This window comes from Telopea speciosissima, chromosome 9 (genome assembly GCF_018873765.1).
Source record: "Telopea speciosissima isolate NSW1024214 ecotype Mountain lineage chromosome 9, Tspe_v1, whole genome shotgun sequence".
In the NCBI taxonomy this organism is placed as follows: Eukaryota; Viridiplantae; Streptophyta; class Magnoliopsida; order Proteales; family Proteaceae; genus Telopea; species Telopea speciosissima.
In genome coordinates, this window is record NC_057924.1 from 17,031,443 (window position 1) to 17,057,463 (window position 26,021).

At 39.5% G+C, this 26,021-nt stretch overlaps 1 protein-coding gene across 1 annotated transcript in view; it reads right to left on the reverse strand.

Annotated features, from left to right (window-relative positions):
• The window catches only part of LOC122640903 (glycogen phosphorylase 1-like), a 175,895-nt gene that overhangs the window by 130,961 nt on the left and 18,913 nt on the right, over positions 1-26,021 (reverse strand). The window contains exons 3-8 of the mRNA XM_043834188.1: positions 23,056-23,156; positions 17,045-17,136; positions 3,527-3,662; positions 3,333-3,401; positions 3,056-3,157; positions 1,949-2,047 (exon numbers count right to left, since the gene is read on the reverse strand). Coding sequence (XP_043690123.1) covers positions 1,949-2,047; positions 3,056-3,157; positions 3,333-3,401; positions 3,527-3,662; positions 17,045-17,136; positions 23,056-23,156 — 599 coding nt within the window. The remainder of the gene's footprint in view (positions 1-1,948; positions 2,048-3,055; positions 3,158-3,332; positions 3,402-3,526; positions 3,663-17,044; positions 17,137-23,055; positions 23,157-26,021) is intronic.

Consider the following 26,021-nt stretch of genomic DNA (forward strand, 5'->3'; position numbering starts at 1 on the left):
ATCGATCGGTGCAGAAACGCATGAAAATGATCAAAATACACATGGAAATACACTTTTGGACAATAAAAACAATATAAACAAGCAATTTGTGTCATATATCATACATATATACTAAGAATTGTGAATAATCAATAGCCAGACAAGTGCGGCACATTGAAATTGTTATAAAAGATTAAAAGATGAAATTTCTTACATGTAGAGTCACTCAATTGCCATGAAGAATGTCGGGGTGGATCAAAGTCATGTCTGTAAGGGTCTTCAACAATAGGAGTGACTATTGTGATAGATTTTAGGGTAAATATATAATCTTCTTGGAATGTGATAGATCTATACATAATATAGTACATATATTATATACATTAGCATTTGTTTTAAATTTTAGAAGAAAATAAAAAAAAAATCATTTTAAAGAAGCAATTTTCGATTTTGGGTAAAAAATGCAAAGAAACATGGATTTTGAACTCAAATCTATGTAAATGTATACAAAGAATGCAATACTAAGTTAGTTTAACATAATCTCTTTGAATCATAGCAAAAAAAATACCAAAAATCAAAGATTTAAACAAAATAATCAAGTTTTTTTCAAAAAACCTACCTTGCCCTTCAAGAACACCTTTTGATTTCGAATGTGGGCTGTTAGATGCAGCAAATGATGAGATTTCACCTCCTTTAGGATCGTTTTTGGCAAAGGAATCAAAGCCCTCAACAAATCTTTGGCAAAAACCAAGTTTAAAGATGTTTTTTTATGGTTTCTCAAAGCTGGAACTGTTTTTTTTCCGCCAGCCTGCTCCCGCTCGAGTTTTCTGTTTGAGAAGACTTGGGCCCATGTGGTTTTTAAGTTGCGATACGATCGAGACGTATCGAGACGCTCGGTATGTATCGATATGTATCGGTCGGTCGATACATATCGATACATACCAGACGCCTCGAACGCCTCGATATGTATCGTTATTTCAAAAATAATAAAATAATGGTTTAAATCATGTCTCGTTTGTATCGATACGTATCGACCGTATCGTATCGTATCGTATCGATATGTATCGGTCGATACATACCGATACATTCGAGACATTTACATTTAAAAAAAAAAAGATACGTCTCGACCTGTCTCGTCTCGGCCATGACCGATACCGAGACGTATCGGCCGAGACGATACGATACGCTCCGATACTTAATTCCTTGGGCATACCACGATAACAACCACCAAACTAAATTCAATAAATTTCATTTTGACTATTTAGATGGATTACATGCATATTTAAAGACTTGTAACAGAAACCAAACCTATTCAAACTCAACTACTGAAGTAGAGTTTGAATCAAATAAAAAAAATTATAAAATTAACCCCTCAATAACCATTGTGAACCAAGCAACTGCGGCAGTTTGTTAAAGTAAAATTGTTAATGAACTGGAGAAGTAAAATAGTTTGTAATTGGTAAATAACACAAAGATAAGAAACTTAGAAGAGCAAGGAACTTTGACCTAGAATTGGAAACAAATCTCACCAATAGCATTATAGGAGTTTGGGAAAAGGCCAGGCACGACGCCAGCCCAGCATGTATCATCCTCTCTCCTCCCCCTTTGGAAAAGACTCCCTTGCCCTCCTTTGTCCAGCCCTGTGATTGGTGCATGCCGCTAGCTGACCAAAAGCTGGCAGCATACCTAACCCTCTTTCTAGAAGTTTTTACGCCTCTCATCAAACACAATCTATAGTTCTTTGTTTATGCACCATTTGTTTCCAGTTAAAAACCGCTAGTCATCTTTCTCCCTGTCTTAATCATATTCATGCAACCTTTAGACATGATAATCTATTACATTCAACGTGGACAAATGCCCTCCTTATCAATCATACGAATACCATAAGAGCCATGAGCCCAAGATAGCACAATAGTATGCCAAACTTTCATATTAATTGGTTCATATAACACATTAAACAAAGCCAAGGTACCTGATAAGAACGATCATCAGGATATAAAACACAACTAATTGTCTCAGCCTTCTGTCTGTTGACTACAGCATTGATATAATCTCCAGTATTATAAGATTCCTGCCAAAAGAACAAACTAGTGACATATTTTTCAAAGGTATAATGTTAAATAAGTCAAAGTCCATTTAAAGTTATATACAATGTTCATAGTAATTCGAATAAACCTGATCCAGAATGAAATGAAATATATTTGGGCGAAGGGAAACAAACTAGAATCAAGTCTTAAATGTGACATGGATTAAAAATATATATGTACAATATAATGCTGAAACCAACAGTTAAATTGAGGAACTACAAACTTCAGTGTTCCCATCAGATAACTATGGCTTGTGCACCTCTTAATCCAGTTCATTTTCCTCAAAGTAAGCAACACAGAAGAGTGGGGGGAACATACAAAGATGTAGAGGCAAACACAAGAAAAAGAACGTCAAGAGAGAAATCCATTAACCTTATTGCTTCAAAAATAAATAAAATAGTGGCAAATCAAATTCAACAGCATGCAATCCATTTCATGTAGCAATATTTTGACAAACTCATCCAGACGATTTCTTCCATCATGATTTTAACCATGCACAGACACGAATAATACATCCTGGAAGCTGGAATCTATGTCCTGACAAATCCATTTATCTGAATTAAACCAGGTTAGATTTGGGTTTGCCAGTCCAGACAACATGACATGGTTTCCCAGATTAGAGACATTATATGAGACTATGAGTTATAACCTTTACAGTTTGCTTCAAAACTTAAGAAACAATAATTTTTTTTACTTGAACTAATTTTTTTTTACTTGTTCAATTGGAGAATTAAATGTATGTTGAATACACAGGTTCAAAATCAAGGCCTGGTAGCACTGGCTACCATTATGGACAATCTGGATTAAAACTGGTTAAAACACAGACAAAGTCATTGTCCAAAATCCAGGTACAGTAGCCATTAGCATTGTGCATTCTCCACCCTGTATCCAGATTTCTCCAAATTTGTAAGCCTTACAATGAATCACCGTGGATTAGATTGAGGAAATAAAAGGCTGAACATGAGCAAATGAAATTTTAGTTCCAAACTTACCATATCATACTGCCCACTTGGTTTAGCTGCCCATAGACGAAGATTAATTGTATTCCTCGTTCCGTAACCAGGTATTGGGTTGTCATAAGCAACGGCCTCAACCTAAAATGAGGAGATCAATCATACCCCAAAATAAGATCACATCATTTTGCAGACCACGGTTTTTACACAGTTTGTATCTGGAACTTTAAAGGAAAATGCTGGATGTTTACTTGGTATACAACTGCTAGTGGAAAAAGAACAAGAGAAGTAACAAACATTTCTTGGCTTGACTTACCATTTCTCCAGGGACCCAAATTGCAGATTTGTGTCCATTCATATTCTCCTCCTCAACAGTTCCATAGAACTAATCCATCAAGGAAAATAGTTTTAGGCACTTCGAAAGATTAGGAAGCTAATATATAACTTAAACAAGTCATAAACAACCTAAACAAGTTCATAGAAATAAAAGGACTATATATACATGCAAACCTTCACTGGGTATGAGACATGAACCCGTTCTATTTCCCAAGGATTCCCAAAGTTCAACCAGTAATCAGGTTGCTCATGTTGAAAGCCATCCAATATAACCTGACGGAACAACCCATACTGATACCGAAGTCCATAACTGAGAAATGAAAAATTAGTACTACCAAGTTTCAGCAGTTTCTAAACAAAAAAACATATATGTTCATTGACACTGAAATACTGAATCTGGTCTGGAACATGTAAAACCTTCAAATTGACAGTGTTCATCATATGTATCCTGGAAGCAATCCAATAGATAAATTAGCTGCATATTGAGTTGTAATTCAGAGTTTATTTTTTTCACACATGCCTTTTGCATAACTTTCTTAAAGTGAAGTTTCCTATTTCTGTTGTTCCTTCCAAAGAAAATAGACCTAAAAGATTTCTAGTTGGTTCACCTGAAACTCTTGGCTGGGTAAAAACCCTTATTTCTGCTACACAGAGGAATGATGCAACTGATCTCACCATCCCTCTCTCTCCTAGGGGAATCCTCCCCAGATGAGGAGCTACCAACTACCCACTCCCTCTATTGATTAGGACTTTCCACTAGTTTGGCATTGGTAACAGTTCAAACTGTTGTGGCTAGATGCACTGCAGAGATTAAGTAGAGAGAAGAGAAAAACCTAAGAGAAAAAGGAGGAGAAGAAGAAAAGATAGTGAGTTCAGAAATCATTGACTCACAGTCCTCATATGCTATTAACTTATATGAGAAACAATAAAATTACAACTATGCCCTTATAAGAAATGATATTCCCCCACATAAACATTTTACACTTATATGACCAAAATACCCTCACTAGTTATGCCCAGGGTTTAAGATTTCGCGATATATCGGCATCTCGGGCCTACCGAGATATCCGAAATATTTCGAAATTTTGCTGAAATATTGCATTTTTTCTGCGATATTTTGGCAATCCATCTCGGTTGGTTTTTGGCCATATCTAGGCCTGATATTTCATGGACACCTTTATTTAAGCTAAATAAACACATTCAAACCTTCATATTGCAACAAAATGAACTCAAAGTGGTGTTTTGGGCTTGCAACCTTGATTGACATTATACGGTCGCCGACCCTAATGTATAAATAGTTAAATACACATTGATTAAGCAGTCAAAGACATAAAAGAAATTTAAATAAACTAATTAAAACTCATAAGACATAATTCATAAATCATATTCTCATAAACTCCATAATAGTCAATGACTCAATACTCAATAGCTCAATAATTTAATAAGCAATACAAAAAGTCACAAGTTCACAAATCACAACTTACAACTTACAACTTACAAGAGTGCAAGACTCACAAGTCACAAGTGCTAATAATAATTGTTGTGCCTTCCTGGATCAACCACACTCATGCTCCACTGGAGTCGACGTCCATTGCTCTCTGTTTGAAAGACATATGTGGACCACAGTATAGTTTCGAAGAAGAAACGAGTGTAGTCATCCACAACTGTCATGTAAATGGAGTCATCAATATACTGTAGGTAACCTATCCTAGGATATGGGTTAGTGTTACCAATCGGTCCAGCCTGGGAAGAAGATGATCCAGTATGATATGATGTCAGCGGAAGGGGCATTGGCACTGGCTGCATGTAAGGCTGGTGAGGTCAGTAGCTAGGGTATGCAAAGATGTCATCCACAAAAGATGATCCAGTATGTCCCTGGGACTGGGACTGGGAGTCATAGTCCCCTACCCCCACTAAACTGCCCATATCCATATCCATATCCACCGTGAAGTTGTGATGCACTATAATCCGATAACAATGGAGTGGTATGTGCGTCAAAAGAGGGGAAACGCCAATGCCCAGTCGATCCTCCCTCCCTATCACCCATACTCAAACCGCCAACAGAGCTAGATAAGTCATCAATGTCCATATAATCAGCTTGTAACTGTGTTTGCTGACCCCTACGCTTCCTGTTATATGGTTGTATGGGGGCTTGTGAGGGTGCGGGTGCGGGTGCGGGTGCGGGGTCACGTGCACCGTGGTCCGTATCCTGTGTGACATGATCAAATTGTGTCTCTCCAATTAATCGAACTGGCTCTACAGGAACCATATCCTACCACATAACGCTGTTGCATTCCAGTAAATGCTTCACCATCACCACCATCATTATCAGAGTCACCTCCATCAGTTCCAGTCTGAGTATGTGTCTGAGTTTGAGTCCTACCAATACCACCTGAGGACCTAGCCCAGTCATCATCATCAGCAACATTGCCACCAGTGCTGGAATGGTATGGGTGATGCTTCCCGTGCATGTATCTGACCCTCGTCAGCCATATAATCATCCACATCAGCACCAATCTCGGAAACTATCACGGGGTATGGCCTACCTACCTCCTGATCCAACACTGGCTCTCCTCTATCCCTCACCCAATCCACAATAGGGTCTTCATCGTCTGAGTAAGCTTGAAAGATGTCAACAAGGTCAATAGTGCCCCTTTATCCCTCATGTCCCATGCGTATGTGTTGCAGTTTCAACCTTAAGTTGTAGTGCACATACACCATGTCAGATAGACTTTCGGACCCCAATCTGTTGCGCCTCTTGGAGTGGATGAGCACAAACGTACTCCAGTTCCTCACACAGCCAAATGCGGAACATGTTTGGGTAAGGACCTTGATTGGTATTCTCCTTAAATTCTCAGCCGATTCCCCATACAACATCCACCATTCAGCTGCATTACAAGTTTACAACAAAAAAAGACATATGTCAAATGTTGTTTCAAGTTTCAACTTTCAATACATGTGTAATTTAAAAGAATTAGATATTGAATTGAGTACCAACATCACCACGTGCTCTGCCTTGTATTGCAACATCGGTTCCAAAACTTCCTAATGCATCCCTAAACATATTCATCTACGCCCATGTGGAAAATTAGTAATTACTACTTACTAATTATATTCCAAATGAATTCTAAGACTCACCTCATTGTTGTAAATAGCTTGTAGTTGAACATTTGGCTCCAACTTCTTCACTACTTGTTTCACAGCATCAATAAGTTGAGTTTCCAACTCAAGCCTACAATTATATTGATACTTGGGGTTCAAGTAGTATGCTGAAATTTGACATATAGAAATGAGATATTGTCAAATGCATAGGTAACTAATAAATAGTAATGCTATGAATTAATTACATAAACAAATTTACTCACCAACTTTAAACAATGGATGCATAAGTTGATTCTCCCAGCAAGCATTGATGATATCCAAGAAGCGTTTGCTACTACTAGGAGCCACACTGTAGACACTATCTTTCATCAAGTCCATTGCAGCATATAGGACCAGCATGGTAGGGCCCTTAAGAGCGGAGTCGACTATTTGTAGAATTTTAACTACTGGCTTCAAAACTTTCACCACTTTGCCTAGTTTTGTCCAAAAGTCCTCAGATGACATGGTTGCTTGTGCTTCCCTCCCACTTACAGTATTGGAACCCTTCCATCCAAACAACTCCTCAGAAGCAAACATACTTCTCAGCCCGGCCTTCTTTGTTTCAATGCTTTTTAGGGCAATGTAGTTGGTGGCAAATCTTATGATGCCCGGCCTCACCAAGTCACCCCCACATTATTCCCTCAATAGATTGAGTGCAAAGGAGTGGTTGTGTACAAAGTTGGTGACTTGTCTTGCTCTTTCAACCACAGTCTTCACCAACTTTAACTTCCACATATCCTTTAGCATTAGATCAATGCAATGGGCTGCACAAGGAGTCCAGAAGAGCCGGTACTTACTGTTGTTCATCATCTTCTTACCAGCCAGCTTGAAGTTGCTTCCGTTATCCATTACAATCGGGACAACGTTCTCAATTCCCACATCTTTTTCAACTACTTCCTTCAACAATCTATAAATGTATTTTGCATCCTTTATCTCTTTGGATGCATCCACAGATTTGAGGAAAACTGTCCTCCTATCACAATAGACCATAAAATTGATGATGGACTTTCTTGTAGGCCAGTCCAACAATCTGCCATTACAGTCACCCCATATGTCTCCCACATACTCCTCATCTCCCCAATATACTCATCAATCTCAGACTTCTGTTGAGGGTAAATAAACATTCATTACCTCATGTGACGTGGGGCCCTTAAACCCTGGGTCAGCCTCTATAATTGTAGCAATCATGGTATCATAATGGGGGCCTTGTGCAGTGTTTGCTGGGATGGTATGGTATAGCATCCACTTAGCTATTGGCTCTTTAACTCACCCCTTCATTCCCTTCCATGCTCCTTTGATTCTTGGTAGACTGCTTCCTTTTTTCCTATGTAGTTTAGGATCTGATGGTAGTACTGGTACTGATAGTGGTGTTGGGGCTGCCTTCACACTTTGTGATCTTTTAAAATGATTGAAAGATCTAGCTCCAGATGTGACACCTCCTCCACTACCCCCTACTCTCTGTCTTTGCTGATCATCTTGAAAACTAACTCTACTCCTTAAAACAGTCCGTCGAAAGTCCCTAGCCTCCTCTGCTGTTTGTATATCATCAGGTACTGCAATGTCCTCGTCATCATCATCATCAGAGAAGTCATCATCATCATGGTATTGTCCTCCTCCTCCCATTGACCTCCTCACTACATCCTCAAGTTGTTCACTTATTCTCTGCTTGTCAGCCTTCATCTTCTTCTTTCCCCTCAAACTCTCACCAATCTCCCTAGCTACTTGCACAGGTGCCATATGACAACCTACAACATCTTTAGATCCTCCAGTCAGATGTTGTCTAAGTCTACTGGACCCACCTCCCAAAAACTGCATGTGACAATAGTAAAATTGGGATTTTCTCTTATCCCTATCAATTGGAGTGCCATGTAACCATGCAATGTCACCCCTATGCTGCCTGGCTAGCCTCTGTTCTCTCTGCTCCCTCTGTTGACTACTTTCCCCTACCTTTTGTTTGCCCTTCGCACGTTGTCTCTCACGATCCACTATCATAATACTTGTTTACTGCAATGTAAGTAAAACACATAATTAAAAACTTAATGTAGAAGCACTTCAATTAAGACTTTTAGAATACTAAAACAATTGTATAGTTATTTAATATTTTTCCCCTAACCCTTATATTTTTCTCATAGTTAAAAACAATTTTTATATATAATTTTAATATAAATATTGACCTAACACAACAAAACCAAAAATGCATTTCAAAACATGTAGAAATTACTTTCATATTTTTTCTTGATTTTTCAAACCTAAAACTCATTTTTCCTTATTTATTTATTTTTTTTATTTTTTAAATATTTTTCTTAATTTCCAAAAATAAAATAAATTATTTATGGGCAGAAAAATAAGTTCGGCACCGTGAAGCCGTAGATCGGCCATTGGTGTCTAACATATATTTAATTGATCCCCATCTAAATTATATTACCCCTAATTTTTTCCTATTTTAGTTGTAGGAAAAACAATTTTTAAAACCAGAAAATATAAAATATAAAATACATATGTAAAAAAAATTTCGACACCGTGAGGTTGTAGATCGGCCTCTTGTGTTTACCATATATAAATTTCATCACCATCCAACAACTCTTGTACATAGTATTTTCAAAAAAATAGTTTTAGAGGAAAAATATTTACCTTAAATAGTGAAAAAATGCTCGGAGGATGTGCTTAGATGAACCTCCGACGTGTTTCCAGCGACAATCCGTAAAAAAACGAGCTTGAACAATGCTTGCAGTCTTGGACTATGGCTTGGAAGAGTGGAAGAAGAAGAAAAATGGACAAAACTTCACCTTACAGCAGGTCTCAGTCAATATTACAAAATTTTTGACTTAAAGTGTCTCGTGACACTTGCATATAATGCAAAATTTCGTAGGTCTCAGGCGAAATATCACGAGATATCAACGAAATATGTATATTTTTCATTTCGGTACTCCATTTCGTCTCGGCCCACTCGAAATATCCGAAATTTACCGATATTTCGCCGATATATCGCGAAATTTTGTACCATGGTTATGCCAATTTCCAACACTCCCCCTTAAGCTGGAGCATAGATATCTCACATGCCCAACTTATCTAACAAGTCATAAAAGCGTATGGAAATGAGTTTTTTGGTCAAAACATCTGCCATTTGTTCTCTTGTTCTAACAAAAGGTGAGCATAGACATCCAGATTGAAGTTTTTCCTTAATAACGTGACGGTCCGCTTCAATATGTTAAGTGTGGTCATGCCATGGTACAAAATTTGGCGAAATATCGGTAAATTTCGGATATTTCGAGTGAGCCGAGACGAAATGGAGTACCGAAATGAAAAATGTGCATATTTCGTCCATATCTAGTGATATTTCAACGAAATTTCGTGGCCTCACGAGATATCGTCGAAATATCAGTTTTTGACTTAAAGTGTCACGTGACACTTGCATTTAATGCAAAATTTCGCAGGTCTCGGTCGATAGGACCTGCTGTAAGGTGAAGTTTTGTCCATTTTTCTTCTTCTTCCACTCTTCCAAGCCATAGTCCAAGACTCCAAGCATTGTTCAAGCTCTTTTTTTACGAATTGTCACCGGAAATACTTTGGAGGCTCATCTAAGCATATCCTCCAAGCATTTTTTCACTATTTAAGGTAAATCTTTTTTCTCAAACTATTTTTTTGAAAATACTATGTACAAGAGTTGTTGGATGGTGATGAAATTTATATATGTTAGACACTGGAGGCCGATCTACAACCTCGCAGCGTCGAAATATTTTTTACATATGTATTTTTTATTTTTTATTTTCTGGTTTTAAAAATTGATTTTCCTACAACTAAAATAGGAAAAAATTAGGGGAAATATAACTTAGATGGGGATCAATTAAATATATGTTAGGTACCAATGGCCGATCTATGGCTTCACAGTGCCGAACTTATTTTTCTGCCCATAAATAATTATTTTTATTTTCAAAAATTAAGAAAAATATTTAAAAACTAAAAATAAATAAATAAGGCAAAAATACGAGTTTTAGGTTTGAAAAATCAAGAAAAAATATGAAAGTAATTTCTACATGTTTTGAAATGCATTAGATATATATTATGTTTAATAATTTTCGGTTTTGTTGTGTTAGGTCAATATTTATATTAAAATTATATATAAAAATTATTTTTAATTATGAGAAAAATATAAGGGTTAGGGGAAAAATATTAAATAGCTATACAATTGTTTTAGTATTCTAAAAGTCTCAATTGAAGTGCTTCTACATTAAGCTTTTAATTATTTGTTTTACTTACATTGCAGTAAACAAGTACTATTATGGCGGATCGTGAAAGACAACGTGCGAAGGGCAAGCAAAAGGTAGGGGAAAGTAGTCAACAGAGGGAGCAGCGAGAACAGAGGCCAGCCAGGCAGCATAGCGGTGACATTGCATGGTTATATTGCACTCCAATTGATGGGGATAAGAGAAAATCCCAATGTAACTATTGTCACATGCACTTTTTGGGAGGTGGGTCCAGTAGACTTAAACAACATTTAACTGGAGGATCCAAAGATGTTGTAGGTTGTCATATGGCACCTGTGCAAGTAGCTAGGGAGATTGGTGAGAGTTTGAGGGGAAAGAAGAAGATAAAGGCTGACAAGCAGAGAATAAGTGAACTTGAGGATGCAGTGAGGAGTTCAATGGGAGGAGGACAATACCATGATGATGATGACTCCTCTAATGATGATGATGACGAGGACATTGCAGTACCTGATAATATACAAACAGTAGAGGAGGCTAGGGACTTTCGACGGACTGTTTCAAGGAGTAGAGTTAGTTTTCAAGATGATCAGCAAAGACAGAGAGTAGGGGGGTAGTGGAGGAGGTGGCACATCTGGAGCTAGATTTTTCAATCCTTTTAAAAGATCACAAAGTGTGAAGGCAGCCCCAATACCTCTATCAGTACCAGTACCACCATCAGATCCTAAACTACATAGGAAGAAAGGAAGCAGTCTACCAAGAATCAAAGGAGCATGGAAGGGGATGAAAGGGTACGTTAAAGAGTCAATAGCTAAGTGGATGCTATACCAGACCATCCCAGCAAACACTGCACAAGGCCCCCATTATGATACCATGATTGATACAATTGCAGAGGCTGGCCCATGGTTCAAGGGCCTCACCCCATATCAAGTAATGAATGTTTATTTACCTCAACAGAAGTCTGAGATTGATGAGTATATTGGGGGATGAGGAGTATGTGGGAGACATATGGGGTGACTGTAATGGCAGATGGTTGGACTGGGCCTACAAGAAAGTCCATCATCAATTTTATGGTCTATTATGATAGGAGGACAGTTTTCCTCAAATCTGTGGATTCATCCAAAGAGATAAAGGATGCAAAATACGTTTATAGATTGTTGAAGGAAGTGGTTGAAAAAGATGTGGGAATTGAGAACGTTGTCCAAATTGTAACGGATAACGGAAGCAACTTCAAGCTGGCTGGTAAGAAGATGATGAACAACAGTAAGTACCAGCTCTTCTGGACTCCTTGTGCAGCCCATTGCATTGATCTAATGCTAAAGGATATGGGGAAGTTAAAGTTGGTGAAGACTATGGTTGAAAGAGCAAGACAACTCACCAACTTTGTATACAACTACTCCTTTGCACTTAATCTATTGAGGGAAAAATGTGGGGGGTGACTTGGTGAGGCCGGGCATCACAAGATTTGCCACCAACTACATTGCCCTAAAAAGCATTGAGACAAAGAAGGCCGGGCTGAGAAGTATGTTTGCTTCTGAGGAGTGGTTTGGATGGAAGGGTTCCAATACTGCAAGTGGGAGGGAGGCACAAGCAACCATGTCATCTGAGGACTAGACAAAACTAGGCAAAGTGGTGAAAGTTTTGGAGCCACTAGTTAAAGTTCTACGTATAGCTGACTCCGCTTATAAGGGCCCTACCATGCCAATCCTATATGCTGCAATGGACTTGATGAAAGATAGTGTCTACAGTGTGGCTCCTTGTAGTACCAAGCACTTCTTGGATATCATCAATGCTTGCTGAGAGAATCAACTTATGCATCCACTGCATAAGGCTGGTAAATAAATTTGTTTATGTAACTAATTCATAGTATTACTATTTACTAATTACCTAGGCATTTGACAATATCTCATTTCTATATGCCAAATTTCAGTATACTACTTGAAACCCAAGTATCAATATCATAATAGGCTTGGGTTGGAAACTCAACTTATTGATGTTGTGAAACAAGTAGTGAAGAAGTTGGAGCCAGATGGTCAACTACAAGCTATTTCCAACAATGAGGTAAGTCTTAGAATTCATTTGGAATATAGTTAGTAAGTAGTAATTACTAATTAGTAATAAGTAATTACTAATTTTCCACATGGGTGTAGATGAAGATGTTTAAGGATGCATTAGGAAGTTTTGGAACCGATGCTGCAATACAAGGCAGAGCACGCGGTGATGCTGGTACTCAATTCAATATCTAATTCTTTTAAATTACATATGTATTGAAAGTTGAAACTTGAAACAACATTTGACACGTCTTTTTTTGTTGTAAACTTGTAATGCAGCTGAATGGTGGGTGTTGTATAGGGAATCGGCTGAGAATTTAAGGAGAATAACAATCAAGGTCCTTGCCCAAACATGTTCCGCATCTGGCTATGAGAGGAACTGGAGTACGTTTGTGCTCATCCACTCCAAGAAGCGCAACAGATTGGGGTCCGAACGTCTATCTGACATGGTGTATGTGCACTACAACATGAGGCTGAAACTACAACACATACACATGGGACATGAGGGACAAAGGGGCACTATTGACCTCGCTGACATCTTTCAAGTTGACTCAGACAATGAGGACCCTATTGTGGATTGGGTGAGGGATAGAGGTGAGCCGGTGTTGGATCAGGAGGGAGGTAGGCCAAACCCCGTGATCGCTTCCGAGATTGGTGCCGATTTGGATGATTATATGGCTGACGACCGTCAGATACATGCACGGGAAGCATCATCTATATCATTCCAGCCCACTGGTGGCAATGTTGCTGATGATGATGACTGGTTTAGGTCCTCTAACGGTACTAGTAGGACTCAAACTCAAACACATACTCAGACTGGAACTGATGGAGGTGACTCTGATGATGATGGTGGTGAAGCATTTGCTGGAATGCGAGAGCGTTATGTGGTAGGCGAGGATACGGTGCCTGTAGAGCCTATCCGATTCACTGAGGAGACACAATTTGATCATGCCACACAGGATACAGACCACGGTGCATGTGACCCCACACCCGCACCCTCACAAGCCCCCATACAACCATACAGCAGGAAGCATAGGGGTCGACAAACACAGTATGGGTATGGGTGACTTATCTAGCTTTGTTGGCAGTTTGAGTATGGGTGATAGGGTGGGAGGATGGACTGGGCATTGGCGTGCCCCATCTATTGACGCACATACCACTCCATTGTCATCGGATTATAGTGCATCACAACCTCATGGTGGATATGGATATGGATATGGGCAATTTAGTGGGGTAGGGGACTATGACTCCAAGTCCCAGTCCCAGGAACATATTGGATCATCTTTTGTGGATAACATCTTTGCATACCCTAGCTACCGACCTCACCAGCCATACATGCAGTAGTGGCATCAATATGGTCAGTAAGCCCACGGCCGGCAATGGCAAAGTAGGCAGAGCGAGACCATATCAGGTAATTGCTCCCATCCAGTTTGATAGGATTAGGGAGAAGATCACTTGTATCATTCCTACTATACCCACTATCAATAGAAGTTCCATTAGAAATTTCAGATTCAGCCATAAGTGTAGCAGAACAAATCAAATCGCAGAGAATGTTGTGGTAATAAGAAACACAAGATATCCTCCAAATTAAAGGCTGAAAATTGGAGGAGAATCCACTTTCAATGTCACAAGATGTGTCTCCAAAAATCAGCAGCAGCAGACAAGTGTAGCCCCTATATCGATTTTTTCAGGGTTTTGAAAAAAAAAACCTGCTAGGCTGAAATCGATATAGGGAGGAATAGGCCCAAAAACTGAATAGTTGAGGCTCAAATTTGGGGCAAATATGTAATTATAAGTGGAGAACTAACCTTCAAAAATCAGCACCAACAGAGACTCAAAACACTGAGATCGATTTTTTCAGGGTTTTGAAAAAAACCCTAATTTTGTTGAGATCGATGTAGGGAGAGAAACCTGCAAAAACAGCACTGGATTGAACTGAAACTTGGCTCAAGTGTGGGTCTAGAAGAGACTAAGCACCCCTCCAAATATCAGCCCCAACAGAGGACAGCAGCCCCTAGATCGATATTTGTAAGGGTTTTGAAAAAACCCTGTTTTTGGAGAAATCGATCTAGGGGGTCTTCAAAAAATTCAACAAAGAAACTAGCTGCAGTTCTTGACCTTCAATGAGGGAGATTGATTCCTCACAGTGGAGGTGGAATCAATCAAATATGGGAAGCTTCAAATATCGCAGCCAATGTGTTGTTGATATGGAAACTTATGTAATCATGGAATGAGGTGAGAAAGGGCAGCAGCTGGATCTATGGATCACCTCATCAGTGCTGCCCTATTGAAGAATAGAAAACAAAAGAAGAAAAGAGAGAAGAGAAAGAAAGAGCTGAAAATAGGAGGTAGAGGACCCTAATTCAAAACCTGCTCTGATGCCATGTTAACAGATTTAGAATTAGAGTAAAGCTTGGATGAATAATGATCATCCCAAGCTTCTTTATTTATATCAATGAGACCAGAGAATAAAAGTACAAATAAGCAAGGTAGGACTATGCCCACATAATAGAAACATAAAAACATAAGATAAGGGGTCTACAATAGCCCTACGGTTCTAACACCTGTAATAGTCATATTCCTCCCACAAGCCAACCACCGAATTATAATACTTGAACATCTTTGCGTCGCCCTGTTTAGTGGTAATATGTTAAAGCAGGTGATAGACCTTCGCAGAATCCCCCACTCGATCAAAAGCCATGGCCATGCTATCCCCTATTTCTTTTGCAGTCAACTTTCTAATCAGTCTCCTACCAACCTCTGGTTTCATAGAAAATATAAGCCATGTCATTACCATAGAATTTTCAGTCTCCCACTTTTAGTAAGTGGGATCACTAGAATTGGAGCTTTTATTTCTCTGGTAATACATTGTAATTTTACTCGGCTCTGCAAGGACAACTTGATAGAGTGAGACCAGTCTAAGTAGTTGGTACGATCCAACTTGACTAGATGTCTGTGGAGGCATACTGTCCATTGTAAACACACTTGAACTTTTAGTGCAGGCTCTCCCCAACATGCAGTCCACTGACCCATTGATGTCCAACATTATGAGATATTACTGGAAGCTTGGTCTGGTTGGATACCCAAACCCCATAGGGATTCACAGAAATATCACAAACTAACCGATAGAAGTAAATTTCAAGAGTAAATCACTCCTAGCATGGTATGTAAACTGATATAATTGATCCTTACCATCCAGGCTTGACTGATTGTAAGCCCGTCTGAGAAGCCATGAGATGCTTGACTAGTTTTAGTGAACAGCTAACAGGTACTACTTGTCGGAGTTACTGTCATCAGTATAGGTGATCTCTGAATTTGATGTTGAAGCCCCTAGAAGAGAGCCGTAGGGAGATCTGGAAGGTATCAGATTTGGATCGGTTTGTAAAAAGTACGAAACAATTGTTCCTTTAGTAAGGTAGGACTCATTATGGGAATGGGCATGTATTCTGTCCCTTGCTATCAGCCTTCTTCCCTAAAAGACCCTGGTTTGTGTGAAATCAAACCCTGCAACCAGAACCTGGCAGTAGAACCTTTCCGCCATGTCGGAGCTGCTGCACCCACACCAGGTAAGCTCTTAACTTGACATCTGGAGCACCACTAGAATACCCTAGGCAACCTGAAATATACTAGTTTCATGCCCTAAAGCCTCTAGTTGATGAAAGAAAGCTCTGCAACTATACTTAGTGCACTGCCCAGAACTGTCCCAGCAGCTCTATACTCGCATCTAAGGATTAGAGATGACAATCCTCACATGCTTTGAGCATATCAGAACCCTTCATCTCTATTGGGTCAGGACCCGATAGAGAAGGAGCTGTGAAAACTTTACCTGATTCTCAAAACAATAACCTTGCTCTGATACCTAGTTCAAACTGTTGTCGTTAAGAGCAAGGTTATCCTCATCACACAGAAGAGGATAACCTGAGAGAAAAAGGAGAAGAAGAAAAGCGAGAGAGTTTAGGAGTCATTGACTATCACTCCTCATATGCTATTAACTTTCATGAGAAACAAATAAAAGAAAAAATAGGCCCTTATAAAAAATGGAATTCCTCCCACATATACATTTTACACGTATACGATCAGAATACCCTCATCAGTTATTCCAACAGTAACATTACCGAATCTAAGGCTAAGAGGCGTTCAGAAAATTTGTTCATAGTGGTAAGAAATGACGTGAGTCAGTAGAGACAGAAAGAAATGGGGACATGATTCACATGTAACCTTATATATTGTGATTTGTCACCAGGCTTTGATGTTGGTTATAACAAGATAAATGTATTTCTAAGACAAACAAGGCATACCCCCAAGCAGGAAAGTCCAGTGTTGCCAAAGAGTCCATCTGACATGCAGAAAGGCGAGCTAGGCCACCATTACCAAGGGCAGCATCTCCTTCCTGGAAGCAGCAAGAGCAAAAGAGGGGAGAGGAAAGAAAGATCAGGCATAAAAAATAAATAAATCACTTCTCTGAGTGGTAATCAGGAGGGGAAACAAAAGAAAAAGAAAACAATGAAAAAAATATTTAATTCCCAATCCACAATTTGCCAGAGTAATATGGTAATATTTATCATTTAATATTCCGGAAAGAAAAACCATTAGTATGAACAAAGTGTTGTACTAGGCTTCTCTACTGAGAGGGGGGTGAATCAGTAGTTATCAAAATTTCTTCCCAAAACAGTCCCACTGACAGTCACCAAACTCAATCACACATTCACAGGTTGCCAAGAGTTGAGACAGATCAATTTGAGCACCACTGGCTAGGGCACCCCATTGGCCAGCTACAGTTCGTGTGTACTCTTGCCTACTACCAAGATTCGTTAGGCCTACCTAGTGTAACCCACCCACTCTGCACACACCCCAACACTTCAAAGAGCACAAGCAACAAACCACAACACAAAAATATACGGGGTTCGGCAATATGCCTATATCCACGATGCAATACCCATGTTAGGTTTCGTATTTGCACAATCATAGTACTAAAACTCGCGAAATTTCGGTCGAGATACTCGAATACCTGTCCGAAACGAAACGCAAGTCCGATATGAAAAAATGCAATATTTCGAATATTTCGGAAATTTCGGTCATCTCGTTTCGGAAATTTCGGAAATCTCGGTAATTTCGGTCATCTCGTTTCGAAAATTTCGGAAATCTCGGACATTTTTGGCATTTTACACCCACAGAAAAATACCATATTTCGACCGAGATTTCGACGAAATTTCGGTATCTCGGAAATTTCGGTCAGACCGAAACACCGAAACGAAACGAGATTTAGTACCATGTGCATAATATACTCCAATACCGCTCCTAGAGCTATGGCTTCGGTCCTTAATGGTACAAGGATTAAGGGCTACAACCCCAACCACTCAACCCCAACTATGAGCACCTAGCACCTAGTAGCATTTTTTACAAATACCTTATGAGCAACAACTCATAAAGGTTCTTATAATGAAAATATCAAGGTAAAATGGAAATCCCCAATCACTACAATGATCAACTAGGAGAATACATCATACATCACCATTTCGTAGGATTTACAAATGAAAGAAAGGGAAGATTTCACCTAAGTGAACTCGCGACTTGAAAACCAATCTCCAATGGAGTCTCCACAAACTCCACCAAGCTAACACACCTCCAAAATGATGAACTCAAGCAATACTCAAGTCATTTCAGGCTCCCAAATGCGTTGAGCATAAAAAACCTTCAAAAACCAAATTTCAAATCCAAAGCACTCCCAATGTATTCTTTACAAAATTCTGGAAAAAATCCCCAGTTTGAATCATCAAAATTAGAGTTGTATAGCCCAAGATATGGGCATTTGAAATTCCAGGGGCAATTCTGTCCATTAAGGACCTTTTTCGTGACATGGGGAGCCTCACAATTAAAGTCCGTGGGTTTCTACACGTAACACACACGGTCGGCTGCCATTAAGGCCGTTGGATCCTCAAGATTTCTTGCGCCTATCATAACAGCCATTAGATCTGGGCATATTTAGCACTCGAAGACCAATGTATAATAACCAAAATAATGGAATCAATTAGAGGACATCTATGCACTAGGGCTTCACTGAATTAAGTCTGACCCCTGACGCATTTGTCGGATGTGACACCGCATATAAATGCATCTTTGCACAACCGATTATAAAATTTCAAATGGAATGTTAACCAATGTCTATTCAATGTACAGCCACACACAGAGGCTTCTCTGCACTCAAAAAAATAGGAGACCGCGCGTAAGAACCTGACGCGACTGACATACCCGTGTTCTTTGGATCGGAATCTCAATGATGTGGCTAATTGTGAGCTCACAATCTAGAATCTTGTGAATTCTTCAAAATAACAACAAAGATCCACACACCTTTTTGTTTAATTTTTTAAACCCTTCCGACTTTATATGAATTACATTTAAACCCCTACAAAGAAAAGAGGTTTCAGTAGCCATTCAAGAGAAAAGCCTTGAAAATTTTCTAACGCATGGAAATGCCTTGCATTCGGGAGCCCATGGGGGGCCATACCACTTGCCTACCGAAGGGCCAATTGGCTGCCCACATGGGGGGCCACTGCCGCCCAGGCCTTAGCCACTACTACTAACCCGAATCTCTCCACAGGCCATGTGACCTTATTTCTTGCCACAACAGTCCACTTTTCCATGACGATGCCATTTCACCAAAACACCTCAACTCCTTGTGGGCCCCATACCCTTATAAACAACACAAATACTTATCACCATGCCACCATGAACATTTCATGAAAACCACATGCTGAATGCATTTAAAACTCATCAACAACCATCAGTAACCGACCGAGTACATCATCTGCCACATCAATACCAGTGCAAAAGTATTGAAATACCCTTAGGCATCAAAATACACTGTATACATGTAGAACCATCTCGAATACATCTGAAAAAATTTCCCAGCTCATCTTTGACACCTCCAACACATGAAACACCATGAAACACCTGCACTGTTGCCAACAATGACAACACATGCACTGTGAACTCTGTGAAATGTTCACAGAGCTCACAATGCATGTGTTGTCATTGTTGGCAATAGTGTAGGTGTTTTATGTTGTTTCATGTACCGGGATATGTTGGGGGTGTCAGAGATGAGCTGGGAATGTTTCCAGATGTTTTCGGGATGTGTATGATGTGTTTTGTAAGCATACAAAATATTTTATAGTTCAAGGGCATTTCAATAATTTTGCACTGGTTTTGGTATGGCAAGAAATGTTATTTGATGGTTGTTGATGTGTTCAATATATGTCTTATGAGTTTCGGATGCTTCTACATGTGTATTTATGATATTACAAGAGGGAGCATATATGCGGATGCATGGTGATAAGTTCTTGTAGTTTTTAATGTGGGTGTGAGCCCCACAAGGAGCTGACGTGACAACTTGGAATGATCTGACAAGACACATGGCCACATGGATAGCACTGGGTTAGTAGCAATGGCAAGGCCATATGACTTATGGCCCTACCCAGCTGGGCAGTAATGGCCCATAGCCATGCCCACGCGCATGGGCGACAAAGGCCACTGTGGCCTAGCAAAAGGGGCGGTGCATAGGCAAGGGCATGGCCCCCACACGTTGGGTGGCATGCCCGCAGAGGCCCCCGCGTGCATAAGCAAGCCATGGCTCTCCCGCACATGGGCAAAATTCTCATGCCTTAGAATACTTTTCAAGGCAAAACTCTTTTGAAGCTATTGGAATGGTTTATGACTTTCATTGGTTCTTTTAAAAATCATATAAATCAGCAAGGTAAAGAAAAATATCCAAAAAGGAACACAAACCTTCTTGTTAATTTGAAAACTTCGTGAGATTCCAGATCGTGAGCCCATATTGAGCAATGTAGTCAAGATTCAATTTGTATGAGGCACGATTTACTTGAGTTCGTCACATTTAGGCGTGAGCCCTGGCATCGGATGGTGCAAACATGCCTTGGTGAGTGGCGCATTAATGATTTATTCATTCCAAGGAAGATTCCATAAAGCAGACTTTGATTAGCCGCGCAGAGAAGCGGACGTACGTGGTTATACTTCGCGAGCGAATGCTGCGGAGAGCCGTTATTCGGTGTACCGCCTGTGTACAGCACACAATTATATAGATTCCATTAGAGAGGGTGGCAATTCTCGTTATTTGCGTGACGGATTTAACTGAATCAGACGGCTGATTTGTCAAGCGCCAGGAATCTTTAGATCGGACGGCCTTAATGGCAGCCGACAGTACGCATTGCGCACAATTTGACACGCCTTTAAATGGTGAGTTTCCAACTGTCACAAAAACTATTGCAAATTGACAGTTTTGCCCTCCGAACTTCAAATGCCCGTAACTTGGACTATACAACTCCGAATTTGGTGATTCAAATTGGGAGTTTTCCAGAATTTCGTGCATAACACATTAGGAGTGTTGGTGAAAGCTCCAGTGTGCCCAGAAATTCGATTTTTGAGGGTTTTTTGTGTTCAATGCATTTGGGAGCCTGGGATGACTTGAAGATAGCTTTGATTCATCATTTTGGAGGTGTATGAGCTTGGTGAAACTTGTAGAGACTTCATTGGAGATTGGTCTTCAAGTGACTAGCCCACTTAGGTGAAATCTATCATTTCTTTCATTTGTAGATCCTAGGAAGTGTTGATTCATGATGTATACTCCTTTAGTTTATCATTGTGGGGATAGAGGATTTCCATTTTACTTTAATATTTGCATTGTAAGAAGCTTTTGAGTTGTAGCTCATAAGGTGTTTGTAAAAAATCCTAGTAGGTACTAGGTGCTCACAGTTGGAACTGTGAGTGGTTGGGGTTGTAGCCCTTAGTCCGAAACTCCTTGTACTATCCAAGACCGAAGCAATCATTGTCAGAGCAGTTATTGAAGAATATAGTACATATACGAGACTCGTTACAGGTATTGCACCGTGGACGTAGGCAATTCGCCGAACCACATAAATATTGTTGGCTATGGTTGTGTGGACTTGTTGGAAGTGTGTTTGTTTTGCACAGTGGGTGTGTTACTCCAGGTAGGCCTAACCAATCTTGGTTGTAGGTAGTACACACGAACTATAGCTGGACAAAAATGGGGTGCCCCAGCCAGTGGTGTCTACAACTTGACAATTGTGTGGATTAGTGATTGGTGACCGTCAGTGGGACTCAGTTTCGTGAGAATTTTTATTGTCTACTGATTCACCATCCCTCCCCCCCTCTCTCTCAGTAGTGACGCTTGGTACAACACAAAGTTGGAGTTTAGTATAACTCAGGTGCTAGAAATAGAAAAGACAGGGTCCATGAGACAACTAGTCAGTGGCAAAAAATTTTGTTACAATGAAGGGCAAAACATATTTGTTTGGGCCATTAGTGGTATGCAACATTTTTGGGTAGTCATTTATTAAAAATACTTTTATTCATCTACTTGGAAGGAAACATTAGAAAGCTAGTGCATATGACGTTCTCTCAACAGGAATCACAGGACAATCCAAAGGCAAACATGAAGTTCCTTGTTTTTTTTCAGGGGGGCGATTGCAGGGCAAGTATGTCAAATTAAATGAAGGCAAGCAATGCAAATTCAATTCATGCGCAACAATAAACGAAGTCAAGTGATGTTCGGTCTACTGTTATGCAAAGCAGAAGCATCACAGATCAAGTGTTTAGCACACAGGTTCAATTTAACATCAAATACTAGCACATACAGACTCAATTAAATTGACACATATTATGCTATACGGATCACAGAGAGATTCATCTCTGGCATAATCACAAGAAATATTATGGCAGAAGCAACCACTGGAAACATGCTTTAACAGACCCTTGTTAATTAACAATAAGGCTGGACTGCATACTGAAGCAGGAACCCGCTGGTAATCAACCGCTTTTATAAAGTCTGCCTCCAACCCCCTTTTCAGTTGAATTTAAAATACGGCTCGCTCTGACCTTATAGGATGCACAGGATCTTTCAATTGCGATATCAGGGATATTAAAATTTTAGCACCATATGCACCTAATTAACTTGTGCCCCATGCTCTGCTTCATAGAAATATTCGCCTATTCCTCTTCTTGTTTATTTTTTAATGCATTTGGCAAGTATACCAAATGAGATGCTACTGAAATATAACAAAGCATCACGGGGTTTTCATCCATAATTTAACACAAATGCATTAACAATTTTTATTTTGGTAGGGTGGGGGGGGGGTGGGAAGTAAACTACAATTAGCTAGAAGAATGTGACAGGTGCAAGCCATGGACTTATTTCAGTATTGTCTATCATATAATGTAGTAAAAACACAACCACCAAAAAAACAATTTCAAATTCAAGGTCACATGTTTTTCCCACCTGTTCAGCCAAGACTTCAAAATCAAAACCGAGTTGCTTCAGAGCATCTGCATACTGGTCCTTGATGCCTAAATTTATAACACTATTTGATAAAGAACGACCTGAAAGAACAAGTGGGAGTAACTTCAGCAAATTGTATCTCCAAACTGAGGGGTACCAAACTACCAATAGAGATTGCATATTTAGTCTAAATTATTAACAGAACTAAGTTAAAATGTCAAAGAATCCTTTCACCGACGACTCTACGACAAAATCCATGTATACCATTTGATAGATCACAAAATTCTTCCGACTAAACACTGAACCTGAAATTCATTTTCCCTTAATGTTCACAGCTACAGAATCACAAGTCCTTAGATGTTAGCATGCAACAGATGATTGTATGAATCATGAATGCAATCATCCACAAAAAAAAAAGGCATAGGGGAGCTGCTATAGTCCATCAAATACATCAGCTCGTTAGCATCCCAGTCATCCATGTTACCATGGGCCCAAGGCCAATTGACAGACAAGAGTTGCAAAATAGCCAGAGGGCTATGCCACATGAGCAGTAGGACTTAGCTTGGTGGGATAATTGAATAAATCTTATCATGGATTTACGAGAACATAACAATGCACACATTCAGGACACCCCCCACCCTCCAAAAGAAAATGATTAGGGAAAAAAAAACTGAACACATATTCCACGGAGACCAATCTAATCCAAAGGAATGATGTGTAGCAACAGGTTTTTGCCTTGTGCAATAGAAGGTCTACAAAGGAGATCATGCATGTGACAACTTTTAGGATGGCTGTAATTAGACTAATCCCAAACCAGAAATCCAACTAGAGACTAATACAAACAGAATCAGAACAGGGTGAAAATAGAGATTCCACAGGGTGAAGAATTTGACAGAAATCTGACCTGCGCACTTGAATAAAAATAAATAGAAATCAAGAAGAGATAATAAGGAAAAAATCCACCTGCAGTGGTTTTGGAATCCACCAAAACCTGTGAAGAGAATTCACTCTTCCATCAAGGAATGTACCTTAGCCTTCAATTGGAATCCACCCAAGCAACTACGGAATCCACAACAGTAAAATTCAGGAAATCTGAACTGATGTATTACTTCAAATTGATGGGGAGCCATAGACCTTAAATCTATTAATAGTATAAGCTACGCCAAATATGATATTATAAGGACAGATTACAGATGACCTTATCCAAAAGAAAATAATATAAAACAGCAACCTACTTTACTAAAAGACAATGACTCTAAAGATAGAGATAAGCTTATGCTAACATCAGGCCTATTCTAGCTAGAGATAAGAAGGGAAAATTTCTATCACTCCCCAATATTTACTCAAACTTTATTTTCTGATTCCCCAAGAAAAGAAAACTTCCACCTCTCTCTCTCTCCGGTTCTCCCTTGGTACTTCAAAATTCCCAAATTACCCCTCTATTTGCATAAACCAACCAATGCCTACCTGTCACCACATCCAGGCGCCGGAATGGCACGTCGCTTACAAGGGACAACCTAGCTAGTCCAAAATCATAGGATTAGGTTAGCATCTTGGAACATTGGATCTTTAACGGGTAAGAGTCTAGAACGGATAGATGTTATGAGGAGCAAGGTTCGACGTTTACTGCCAGCCAAGGGTGCAAATCCAAAACGCCACTTTGTGTGATTTTTTTTGCATTTTGAAGGTTTTACATATATTTATGTAGCCTAAAACAAGGTTTCCCTGAAATTCGGAGCCTACTATGGCCTTTTGCCCACCAAAAAGACCAATTGAAACAAGCTGGCAAGATTTACACCATTTTGGCGATGTCTCACCGAAATTTCGGTATTTCATTGGTTTCGGTCCGACCAAAATAGCGAAACGAAGCGAAATTTCGAACCTTCAGATTTGCATCATCATAGTTCGAAATTTCGTCTCGTCTCGCCATGTCGGGCTGGTCGAAATTTTCGAAATATGGTCTTTTTTCTACCATATTTCGGCACTCCATCTCGGTGGGTTTTTGGCCATATTAAGGCCTGATACTTCATGTACACCCATATTTAAGCTAAATAAACACATTTAAACCTTCATATTGCAAAAAAATGAACTCAAAGTGGTGTTTTGGGTTTGCACCCTTGATTGACAATATATGGTCGGACACTCGGACCCTAATGGATAAATAGTTAAATACACATTGTTTAAGTAATAAACCGAAATTTCAACGAAATATACCGAAATTTGAACATTTTTCATTTCGGAAGCCCATCTCATCTCAGTAGTGTCGAGATTTCCGAAATATGCCAATATATCGGCAATATATCGCGAAATTTTGAACCATGCATCATATGTATCCAGTAAGAAGATGAAAAAAAAATGCATACTTAATTTATAGAATTAAATGAAAAATTTTGTATGCCAAATGCATACCAGATACAAAGATGAGATGGTGTTCCCTTACAAGCTGGAATGGATTTGGGTCCCTCTTGGCATGGACTAATGTTGAATAATGTACACCAGAATACCATGGGGGTATTCTGGTCATTTTGATGTTTTATTTTTATTATTGTGTACTGCCTAGCTAAGTCGGCTATGGTAGGGTCATTATTGTCACTATGATGTAAATTTTCAGATTATAAATATATGGCTTGGCTGATCACATTGATCACTCAAGCAATTCCATTATTTCTGTTTTGTTAACATGGTATCAGAGCCAATTTCTCTGATCTAGGTTACAAAACATTCCCCCCTCCCTCCCCTCCACCGTTTTTCTCCTTTTTTAACCCGAACTTCTCTGGGACCCGGGCCAGCCCCTAAATTTTATTAAGACAAAAAAGAATAACGAATACAGGGGGGGACGTCCAGCCTTATCCCAACCCAAAGCTATACAGCTAACAAGAACACACCAAGTCCTAACCTCTAAGGACCGGCAAGCCCTCTTTATCTTCCCTCACTATACATCGAAAGCCGCCTAGCTGCAAGTTATC